The 12,208-nt window shown below is 38.6% G+C and overlaps 1 protein-coding gene across 4 annotated transcripts in view; it reads right to left on the bottom strand.

Moving 5' to 3' along the window:
• The window catches only part of furina (furin (paired basic amino acid cleaving enzyme) a), a 70,906-nt gene that overhangs the window by 33,347 nt on the left and 25,351 nt on the right, over nt 1–12,208 (bottom strand). For all 4 annotated transcript variants that reach the window (XM_034879038.1, XM_034879031.1, XM_034879056.1 and 1 more), the window contains exon 3: nt 4,795–4,893. In XM_034879038.1, coding sequence (XP_034734929.1) covers nt 4,795–4,893 — 99 coding nt within the window. The remainder of the gene's footprint in view (nt 1–4,794; nt 4,894–12,208) is intronic.

The raw sequence follows: 12,208 nt of genomic DNA, 5'->3' as shown, positions 1-12,208 counted from the left end.
CCATTTGCATTACAATGCAAAAATGTCTGTCTTAATAAGGACCTGTGCAGACAACAAAAAAAGTTGATTCAATATTGCTTTTCTAAGGACTGGATTAAATCTAATTTAAAAAAAACTAACTCTAAAATGAATTACCTCATTTTGGCTGCTCAATCTCATCTTCACTGAATCAATAAATTTTCATCTTATCTATAACAATTTTTTAGAAAGAGTTTCAGTTCCCGGGAGTTTCACAAATTCCTAAGTGACATTGTTACAACATCTAATTAGTTTGAGAAAGGACAGTTATTGAGGTGCTTCTTTCAATCAGGCATTAATATTGACTTTCTGTTTTAAAGAAAATGGCAGTATTGACTGAAATGTCTACAGTCTGAGTGACAAAAACTCAGTTGTATGCAGGGAACATATTCAATGCCATGACAGTAGTCCGTGTAATTTTCAGTCAGATAGAAACAAGCCCTTTTCTCTTGCGTCATAAGGCCATGTGTGTGATTTCCCCTCTTCCGTTTCCTCATTGCTTTTCAAAATGAAATCCTGTATGAAACCTGTATGTTTTCTCTCAATCCTAAGGGACAGGTTCCTGACTCGGTTCAAACATGACAGGATTCTTAAGAAAAAAGAGGCAATTTTTTGCAATATAAGTTTTCTGGGGCAACACAGGAAGTTATGTTCAATGTATACGGCAAAGGACTGGTTACTGCACCGCGTTTAGCTTGTGGAGCTCCTAAAACCATTTCATTATCACTGCCGAGCATGGTGTAGTTTTTAATTCCATTGGTATGGTTTTCATACTCTAAACAAAGCATTATTTGTAAGTCACTGTAATTGTGTGCATGTCATTTACTGATCCCAGTATATGCTTAAATTAAATCCCAATTCATCTCTTAAGGGTCTTATTATGGCATGACCATAAAAACAATTAAACAATTACAGCAGACACACAGGTGTCACTGCAGTTCACTAATCAATATTTACAAAATACTTTTGTTTCTCAAAAGGGAAATCTTCTCACTTGAGGGCTTAAGGGCAAACCACAGGGCCAGGCTCAACAAGAAAACAAGATAACATGACTGCTCAATCAAAGCTTATATACTTTCAGAAAACATGCAAATGAGCTTAAGTACAATTTCAATGGTTATTGCTCCTTTTAGAGACATCTCAGAGACCAGTAATTTGCTACTAATTTGGGCAGTCCTCCTAATATCACACACAGTTCTGGAAGTGTCCATCAAAACACAGCAAATACATGTCTTTGCTTTAGTCCTAGTTTAGAGGAAATAGTGGCAAAGACTAGTGTCTCGGGTGTGTTCGCAAACACACATTGGGGATGCTAAATCAGTAAACCCTGGGGGGTAAACTTCCTGAAAGCTGCATGCTGGTACAGTAATTACCTTCATTTCAGTACTTTGTGTTCCATGCATGGGAAGAAATACATAATTTCAGTGCACAAATGAATTAAAATTTATCATTTGTTCAATTGTAAGTTGTATAAAGAGTCCTTACATTGTGAGTATGCCATTGACCCTTCTGTTAACTATTTGAATATTAAACTAAACCTGAGATCAAAGTCCTCATTACCCAAGAAAGTCTGATCCCTATTCATATTCACAACAAACATAAACAAGAAACAACACAAGTTGTATTTTTCAGCTTCAAACTCATAATTCATATTGAACAGATTCCCTACTTTTGGCAGGAGCGTAACAACAAACATTTCCATTTTGCAGTATTCAAGAAGGGTCTTTTGAAAACTTTAATAGTCAGTGACAGAAAACAGAGCCCAGAAGTTGACAAACAGCATTTTTCATTATCAATGGGCTTTGAAAATGGAAAACGGTGTCTATCTCATGCATCCAGACGGATCCAGCGCGGAACTAATGTTCTCAAACAGACTGCTCGGTTTGTGTTTAGGTGAAGAATCGTATCTGTCAAACAAATAGATTCCCAACCCTGCTCATTTTGTCCCACCCAACTCTTTGTCCTTCTTCATTATATAAACATAGCATCCTCCCTCTGAGGCCAAACGGAAGCCTCAAATAAAGTATCATTACAATAAAGGAACACACTAGATCAGTGACTTTGTCATTTATAATTATGCTAAAGCGTGCTACTATTCCTGATAGAGTTATAAAACTGGCAATAAAACCAGTCAAACAAATGATGATAATGTTCTGCGTTTCGGAGCCACTCGTTGATTTGCCATGTCTGTCTTATTCCTTTTCTTCTTTTCAACAAACCAAACAAGACCACTAAAAGCAAAGCAAACTGCCCGCTACAACAACATAATAAAACAGAACACAGTGGAAGGTACGGAGGTGGTAGATCTAGAGCCTATTAACAGGACTCTGTTAGCCAGTCCATGAGATCTGGCAGAGGTCCAGGTGCTTTTGTTAGTAATTAGACACTCTTCAAAGAGAATTTACTGAGCCTTTTGTTCAGGCTTCATCTCAACCAGTTTAAAAGCTGCAGTGACCATCTTTCTGGAATTAAAACATTCCTCCCATTAGAAATATGTTTGCAATGTTTAACCTTTTTAGAGAAAAACTTTGCAGCTGATGCAAATGAAAATCAAATTTGCAATGATCTGTTGGTTAATGAAAGCTCTGATCAGACCATTAATTGCAACACAGTTACAGTGATTGATTGATGTTGAGATCTAATAGTCTTTATAGATTTAAAGAAAAAATAAGGGGATTTGGTAAAAATGGCAAGCTATTGCAGCAGTTGCATAGCTCCCTTGATTGAATAAACAAACAAATAGATAAAACTGAACATGGTAGATTCCTGTGGGTACTGACAAACTGACCTGACCCCTCCTGCATGGACAGAAGGACCTGGAACTATAACACTCCACTTTCTCCGAGGTGCTGTGGGAAAAAAGGAATTCAACAACAGGAAATGGAGCTGCAGAGTAAAGGAAATCCCAAAGAGGGAGGTGGACCATTTGATGGACACAAACAAAGCCAGCAGAAGTTGTTCTATTCCCAGTGTGCACCTGTAGCGTGTAGCTGCACAGCATGAAAGCAGGGGCAGATTTCATTCACTTTTTTATGGCAGTAGATTCATTTTGACATTTGCTTCTCCAGTGGCACTTGTATACATTTAATATGGAGATTTATCTACATTCCTATTATACTGAGAGGAGCTGGACGCAATTTAGATGTAACCATGTTCATATAATTTCCAGGGATTACAGTGACAGAAAGAAGAAGAGACAGTGTTCTAAGAAGGCAGAGAAAAGGGGAATATTCCCAATTGTGAGATTTTTCCAGGTAGACTCTGTCGTTAGGAGGAGAAAATATAATGCAAGAATGAAGTCAAATTAGCGAGGAAACAAAGAAATCAACAACAACAACTCGAGGGAGTCTGAGCCAGTCTGCTGGATCAGCATTGGAATCAATTGGTCACTATTGGCTATATAAAGCGAGAGCCATTTCAGATTCATTGTTCATGTTAACCCATTGTGCTCTGACTAGGCCAGCTGTCAAATGGACCTGCTGCTCTGTGTTAAAACACTTTAACATTCTTCTGATGCACAGCGTTTTCAGCCAGGGAACCACGGAGGAGCACAAACAAATACACGGCAGCCAGCATTTCCAATTAATATTTTTCACATTGAAAGCCAATTTCATCAAGCAATGCAAGAAAGGGTGTTCTGTTTTTTCCTTTGATTTAGCAACATTTAACAGCTACACAGCTGCTCTGAAGTGCAGCTGTCAACTGAAACTTACATGGAAACTTTTGAGTTTACTGAGCATGAAACCGAACCCCACTGTCATAAAAACAATAGATAAACCTCACGTGAACGCGCAAAACTAAGGAGAAGCGTTAAGGCAAAAGAGTAAAACAGAGAAACGAGATTAAGCCTTACACTTCCTTGTACACAGATAATATAGATTAAAGGGGGGCTCCAAACTGTTTTAAGGGCGGCTCAGTGAACGGGAAGAGAAAAAATAATAGAGTGCCTTTGTCCCAAGCTTTGTCTCAAGGGAGGCCCACGGCTTGTTATATTATAGGAAACCATTGATGTAAAGCTGTTATATGGGAGTTTAATCTTTATACAATCTGTACACGTACTTAAAGTCTCACTTCCGCCACGTTTTAGAGTATGTAAAAATACGCTGCCTGCTTTCTTTTGCCGCCCATTTTAAAATCGGGCTGTTCAGTTAAGACAACTTGCGGCGCAAAGCTCTGTGACCAGGGAATGAGCATCTTTTTTATTCAAAAGTTTTAAAAGATTCTTTTAAAAGTACTCATACATCTACATTCTCTGGCGCACACTCTCTTCTGTCCCCACAGCTATGAATGTTAATTTCACACTCTTCCCTTGGTCCTTCCCAATGGGGTAGGACACAGACTCATTTTGAAACTTACCTCAAACTCTCATGCAAACAGCGAGACAACATAAAAACGTGTAATTTCAATTAGATTGTGCAGTGCATGTATCTGGGGAGCAACAGCTTACCTCCGAGCACACAGGCCAAAGGAAAAGAGTCAGTGTGGACGCCGCGGCTCGTCTGAGACAGCCATAAAAAAGGTGAAATATGAGGGCAAATGTTTTGTTGCTTTGCCCTGTCGCTGTTATCTTATTGTGTTCCTCTTTGTTTTCTACTGAGCATCTCCTTCTCATCGTAAGAAAAAAGCTCTGATCGTTGTATCCGTAGCTCCAATAATGGCAACACCACAACCACCACTCATGGATGACACTTCAAATACAGCAACTGTACCCAGAACTTTATGTACATCCGTGAACACACAGTCCATCAATCAAAGCCCCTGAAATAAACTTCTTACCTTGGGATCTCTTGAAAGACGGACTTGTGTCCCCCTGTGATCAGACAGCGATCTTTTCACCACCGTACGATGCCGGAAGTGATAATAATCACCAAATACCTGAAAAGACAACAGGATACTATCAGTTATCACATGAGGACATTTAAATCTATCACATGAGGACATTTAAATCTATAATCTGATAATACCTCTACATCTGATATTAGCCTCACTAAAGTATGAATGACTCTGGTTGTGCTAAATCCCTACCAAGCCCCTTTGTTAAGAAATACAGAATGGTCAAGTACAGTATACCTGTCAGTGCAAAACAGTGCAAAATACATAGCTGCACAACCACATAGAGCCATGAATCAGACTAAATATAAAAAATTCTGGATAAACGGGTGTAATCAGTTTGGATATTTGGCTGATGATGCAATACAAATTGAGACCCAGAAACAAGCATGTAGACTTCCAACCTTCTCACTGGTTCCATATTGAAGTTAGGCAAATGTATATGTGTAGATCAAAACGCGTAATGTCCCACCCAAATCTTTGTTCATCTGAATATATACATACAGTATAACTAGCAAATCCATTACTTGTGAATATATTTTACAGCAGTGTTAACCACAGCGCCTTACAGCATCAACTGAAACAAAAGTAGGATTAAATAACCTTCATATTTTGGCTTGCCCTTTTCTTTCTATAGCGATATTGTACTCAGGTGCTAGGAGGTTAACAAATCTCTCCCCAACCTTGCGACCACTTGTCACCGGCATTATGCGATGCCAAGTGAGGCTAATGGCCTGCATTAGCTGGTAAAAGGTGTGCTCACAATTAGAGAAGCCCAGTTTCATTTTCATTACCAAAAGACCTAACTTAACTCCACCACCACAGTGACTTACGTATTCCCATGTGGGAAACCTGACCCATAATCCTCTGTGCTTCGTCAGTTATTACCAGTGTGTTATCAAGGTAATTAATAGAGCAGTGAGCTGCGACACACTTCAGAGAATACGTTGTCCGAGCAAAGAAACACACGCTGCATCACAGCTGAGCAGTTTCAGAGTGTGAATCTACATGAGTACTGAAACAATTAGCCGAATAATTGATTAACAGAGAATAAAACCTGATAAATTAATTTTATCACCAACAGTTGCTGGTTGTAGCCTCTCAAATTTGAGGATCTGCTTGATTTTCTACAATTTTTACATTTAGCATTAAAAACTGTGTTTAGAGCCAACCAATCAAACTTCTATGAGGTACTCAGGTGGTGTTAACTGCACATGCACTAAACTGTTAAATAAGTACTTTACTGAAGAGAAAAATGGGCAACAGTGAGTCATAAACAACATTACTAAAGGACACTGATTTTAGTTGAGAGTTAAAAAATAATTATAGTCAGCATAAACATATGAAAGGAAAGAAATCCATACATATTTTGTCAACAAACTGGGATGCTTTGTGTCCCAGCAACGGTACTGAAGTGGGTTTACTGCGTTCTTTTACTAAAGAGTCCGGGTTCAGTCCCCCAACCTCCTCTGCTCCCATTTAATCACAGTAAACAGGCCGATTCCAGCCAGGCCGACACAAAAAGCCTCTGCACACAAAGCCAGTGGACAATAGGGAGGCAATATTCAAGAGAGAAGACACACTTTACAGTGATTTTCAGCACAGACCACCACAAGTATGTGTGCGTGCGTGTCTGTCTGAGGCAGTAAAAAAATATAGAACCAGATCAGAAAGAAAATGCAGGATATGATAAGCGCATAAACGCTGGCTTCTGACAGCATCAGCTGGGCTGACAGTCTCTTGTCTGAAGGAGAGAAGAAAAAGATAGATAGAGATACTTTATTTATCCCAAAGGAAATTAAGGGTAGTGTGGTGTGTGATCAGGTAGTGGGTTCATTGTGTTAGCCCAGCTAGGTGACTTGGAGGTGGGACACTGATCATAACATAAAAACACCAGTGTAAAGATATACTTTAACACAAAGAATTTTCTGAAGAAGATTTATCAGAGTTTAAAGCAGCTATTGGTGATGCATACTGTATTTAATGGCCCATGTTTGGCCCATGCGAGGTATTTTCTATTAAATATGGTATTTTCTATTATCCCATAGATAACATGTTGTTAGTTTTTCAGGACAGCAACAAAAGCAGTTTGATAGAATAAAAAAAGAGAGATATTTAAAAAATAAAAATTTAAATCAAAGAGAAACAACTTTAATCGAAACTCATTCTGTTAGAAATAACATGACACGGTACACTGCAGAGGTCACCGACCCCAATATGTGTCACGGCAGCAACATTTCCAACAACCTTCCTACAAGCAAGAGAACAGGTCAAGACTGAGCAGCTTCTGACTGGACAGAGATCGGTTCCAAGATTAAAAAATAAAAAAAATAAAAAAAATTGTGCATATGCATAAGGCATGAATGTGCGGACAAACACGGAGGTCAACTCACACTAAAAACAGCTCAACTGTGTCAAACATTTGCGAACACACACTCACTCGACAAAATTAAGTCTATTCTAGTTGTGCTAAATGTCTACCCCTGAAGCTCAATCATCGTTTGGCAATCAGCAGACTTAAGAGCTGTATGTTTTCAACCATTTAATCTCAGGAGTTTCAGTGGGGCTTAACTGCTTTCCACTGGAAAAAGGCAATTTAAAACAAAGACATTCAGATGGAAATAGGAAGTGGAAACACACGAATCAGGACTTGTGAGTGACAATTACTGATGTGATAAGCTGGGCACTGATAGAGCACAACAGGCTTAACCTGTATTCTCTGAGTGGCCTATTACTGAAGTGAGGCATTAATCCATCAACCTCATTAAAATGCACGGTAACAGACAGTGGAAAATTACTGTCTGCGCGTTTGTTTGCATGTCTGCTGCCACCCTGCCTGCCAAATGTACCTTGTGGGAAAGCACTTATCAAAAGGTCTTGTTCCCCATCTCCAGTGACTGTTGACACATTTATGTTTCACAAAGAACCAAACAATGTTTGGAGACGAAGTGGGAAAGAGGTTTGCGGGCTGCAATAAAGTGATATGAAACAGTTTTCCATATGTAACTGTGAATGTTGAGAACAAAGCAAACAAAGTGGATTTTATAAATTTCAACTGAGAGGAGGCCATACATTGCAGATAAACTACATACATCAATCCTGACACATTTCACATCAATCACAGCACGTTTCCTTTCAGTTTTGACATTTAACTGCACTTGATTTAGGGGCATCAGGATGTTGGTAATTACCATATTTGGTTGGTGCCCCAGAATGGTTGAGATAAATTCAAGAAGTGAATTTTCTTAGTTGTGAAAATCGTTCTATTGATAGATTCTTGTTTTAAGTATTTTCACGAATACAAAAAACGAAGTCAAGCACAAAAGTATTGTTTTAAGCTAAATTGATATCAGCCTTAAAATAAATATATTCTCTTGCTATGCTGTTTAGCTTACTTAGATTGTATAAGTCCAATCATTGTTGAGTGAATCTAAATCAAGTGACTGCAAACCTTTATGCTACTTCAAAAACTTGAGAACAACCAAACCAAAGAACAACCAAACGGGAACATTGAGTGGCGGTACAGCGCAACCGCAGGAGAACATTACAGTTGGTTGGTTCTCTTAACGTTTAGGGAACGTTAGAACCCGGAGGCATTTCTGTTATGTACATGATAGCAGAGGTGTACACAGGTGTAGGTGAAGTGTGCAGAAAACTTGTCCAAATACATCTAAATCATGTAGAAATAAACTATTAGTTTTATGAAGCCTTGGAAGGCAAACTCAAACTACCTTATTTATCAACACACTGTTCATTCTCAACAAGCTGCAGGCCACATTCCTCCACTGTGTTTATACAGTAAAGACAGATTATGATTCTTGGCATAGTCCACTGTTTACCTGGATTGTTCTGAAGAAGTTAGATTAGTCCCTTAAATGGTGTTGACAAAAACAAGTGGAATAAACCGGATGGTGAAATATGGTGCATTTGAGATAAGAGGACAGTGAGGAAATACCTCAATGACTTCAATATTGACTAACAATTCAGCCAGACGGCCTTAGTTTAAGCCTCTATAACATAAAGTAGAGTACCTTGTTCAGTGTTTGTAGCTGACTGAGGGCTGCTGTATACAAAAGCCACTTTCTTTTCCTGGAGGTCATTGAGCATCTTGTGATTATCACATCTCCATCACCACACAAAATAGACATTCTAAAGCTTTAAGTGCATCTTTCATACGCTTCTGCACAATGATTTCTTTGACTATTTAATGACCGATCCCTCAGTCTTGTCCTTTGTTTGACCATATGAAATGGTCTTTAGTCTGAACTCTTATATCTTGTAGATCTGCAAAGAAAATGACTTATTCTGCCTCCATGGGATGCATTGTAGCTTTCCCACATCTGCAACCTTGCTATCAGTAACCCAGTCCCTTGCAAAGCCTGAGGACCTCTCTCTTTCAGCAAAACCCTTAAGTACCACTTCTCCCTCTTCTACTCAAACCTGACCTTTTTATTGTCTTATTAAGAAAACATGTGAGAAAATGGCTTTGGTATCTTTTTTATGAGTTATGGACTGAAGAATGATTTTTAAAATCTAATTTTCCTTATTGTGTTGGCTGAAAGAAAGGCATCAGCTAGTTTGCAATGTGGGAAAACGCTGCAGCAAAAAACACCTGTGTGTTTTCTTGACTTGTGTTTTCTTGTGTGTTTTCTTGACTTGTTATGCAGACTGATCTCATGAAATGGCGTATGTATGACACGGCAATTCCTTTGCCATTTGGCGTGTTATCGAGACACATACTCGCTTTGTAACGTTGTTCGGCCTCCATTGACTTACATTACTTTGTGACTTACATTACAAGGTAATGTAAGTCACAAAGTAATGTAATCACGATAACACGGCAAGTGGTAATAACACGGCAAGTGGTAATAACACGCCACGTGTATTTTTACGTCCGCTGTGTATAGCTCAAAAGTCATGATGTCATGTTGTGCTATGCATGTGTCCATATGAACTGTAGATTGTGTGCTTAGTGTGTAGGAATACATTAATAGTTTCCAGATTACATTCAAGTAGAATTTTCAAAAGTGTTTAACATTTCCAAAAGTTTCTTTTCAAAGCCCAGATGCTAAATTGCTACATCTTGTTCGGTTTCCCTGCCACTGTGCTTCTCTATCAATTCAACGATACAGTTGTTTAAAAGTCACCACATTACAGTACACAAGCAAATACAGGTCAGTAAATAATATATACTTTTCCACTGTTGTCTTTCCCGTCACTGAACTACACTTGCCTACCAAACACTGCATAAACACAACAACGTTTAACAGTGTCACCCTTTCAACAACGTGCAAGTTCGGGTTATTGGAAGCTCAAGGTTATGGATAGTTATGTTCTTGAAGCACTTTGAATTGCCCTGTTGCTGAAATGTGCTATACAAATAAAGCTGCCTTTCCTTGCCTAGCGGAAAAGAGCTAACTGAATAGTAGTGGTGTTGAGATGATTGCTTCCGTGCATTTGTGTGTGTTTCTGAGGGAAACAGATCTTTGCAGTGCTGCTACACCATCAGTCATATTCGATTTGGGTGCATGCATAATTTTGGGAAAGATTTGTTTACTTGTTGGTTGCTGTGATGTGATGCAATGATGGCAAACCCTGTGACATTTTTACTACTTATTAACTTGTAAGTAAACAGTAAATGTCACTGATGTACCAAGACTAAGATAAATACTACGTGTATTTATGGTAAACCTCTGATATCACAATGTAATAGTAATAAAAAGGGGAGAATATTATACCCTATCATATGGTCCATCATCCACCCCCTATCCCCCCCCCCGTTGGTCTCTGCATTAACAACTCATCCACTGCAGTACACCTCGACTTTATGGAGTGGATGAGCGTGTAAAAAGTTTATAGTGTCATGGCACAACTGCTGCAGGGCTGTTAGCTCACAGGTCGATGACAGCTGTCCTAAGATGACTCACTCTTCACAGTGAGGTCTTTATGGTGCTGCAACGGTAAGGTCAGACAGGCACAAGACAGTGCAGTAGTTACTTAGGCTTTATAACACTGCAGTTGCGGGTGAACAGAGTCAGTACAAACTATCCTAACCAGTTACAGAAAAGTCCATCCATTTGACAAGTAGACAGACAATCAGTCTGTGCAATATGGTTTCCAACTGTTATAAAAAGACAACGTGACATGGTTAAGTGACAGTAATGCTTATGGATATTTGCCCTTTATATCACTCTTCAACGTTAGGAAAGAAAAAAAACATTGTCGTGGTAGGAAAGGTAGGAATAGCTATGACCCTTTGGTATATAATCGAACACTTTCAATCCCCTGCTGGTCCAGAGCTGAGAGTTGTGAACTTTAGCCTCAGGGTGGAGTCAGATGTCATCTCAAAGAATTGTACGACCTGAGTGGAGCTGCAATCAGCAGGTGGTGCAGGTAAAGGGTTTCTGAGCGAGTCGGTCTGACCTCCGTCTGAGAGATTGTTTTTTTACCTCTCAGAGCAGAGATGTGCTTCGTTAGATAAGAGCCAACTGTGATCAGAGGGAACTCGTTGTCTTGTTTTAAGGTAAAAGTTTGGTGTGTTTAGCTCGGGTAAGAAGTTGCTCTGCTTGGGTTACATTTTCAAAAGAGTGAATAATTCTCAGAACTTTATCTTGACACAACAAAGTGGTAATACAGGTAATTTACTAATGGACCTTTATATATATATATATATATATATATATATATATATATATATATATATATATATATATATATATATATATACATACACACACACACACACACACACATACAGTTAAATTTAGGGGTCATTTCAAGTATAAGCTTTTCAGCAACTTAATGCGTCTATTATATTTTGACAAATTTCATTAAATCAATTTTGTTGGACTGAAAAATTTAAAATATTAACTTGAAGTGTAGATAATTATCCGTTAACGGTGCAGTATGAACACAATTTACACTTCAAAGACTAGAAAGAGCCATAACCCTACTCATGCAATGCCTCCACTCGCTGTGGCCTACTTTATGGGAAATTTCTGTCTTCACAGAAAGTTAAGAGCAACAAAGATTCATTTTATTGTGCAAATATTGAGATTTTCAGATATTTCAAATTCAGTCATCAAATATAAATGAATTCCTAACCTTTGGACTTTCAAAGACATTCCATCATTATGAATCTAAAATGAAAATGAAATGGTCCAACTGTCCGCTGTGTAATCAGTGTCACAGACGCTCTAATCACACGTCTGATAACTCTGTTAGAGCCGGAAACAAACAACTTTTCATGATCAGTCTGCTGGAAATCAAAGGTCGCCCCATATGAACGGTTTAGAGATAAATCTCTCCAAACACGTCGTCAACTCTCAGGCAGATGCCTTGATGAGCTAACCCTCATTAG

The sequence above is a fragment of the Etheostoma cragini genome, chromosome 1 (assembly GCF_013103735.1).
Source record: "Etheostoma cragini isolate CJK2018 chromosome 1, CSU_Ecrag_1.0, whole genome shotgun sequence".
NCBI lineage: Eukaryota > Metazoa > Chordata > Actinopteri > Perciformes > Percidae > Etheostoma > Etheostoma cragini.
This window is presented reverse-complemented; position numbering and strand designations above follow the sequence as displayed.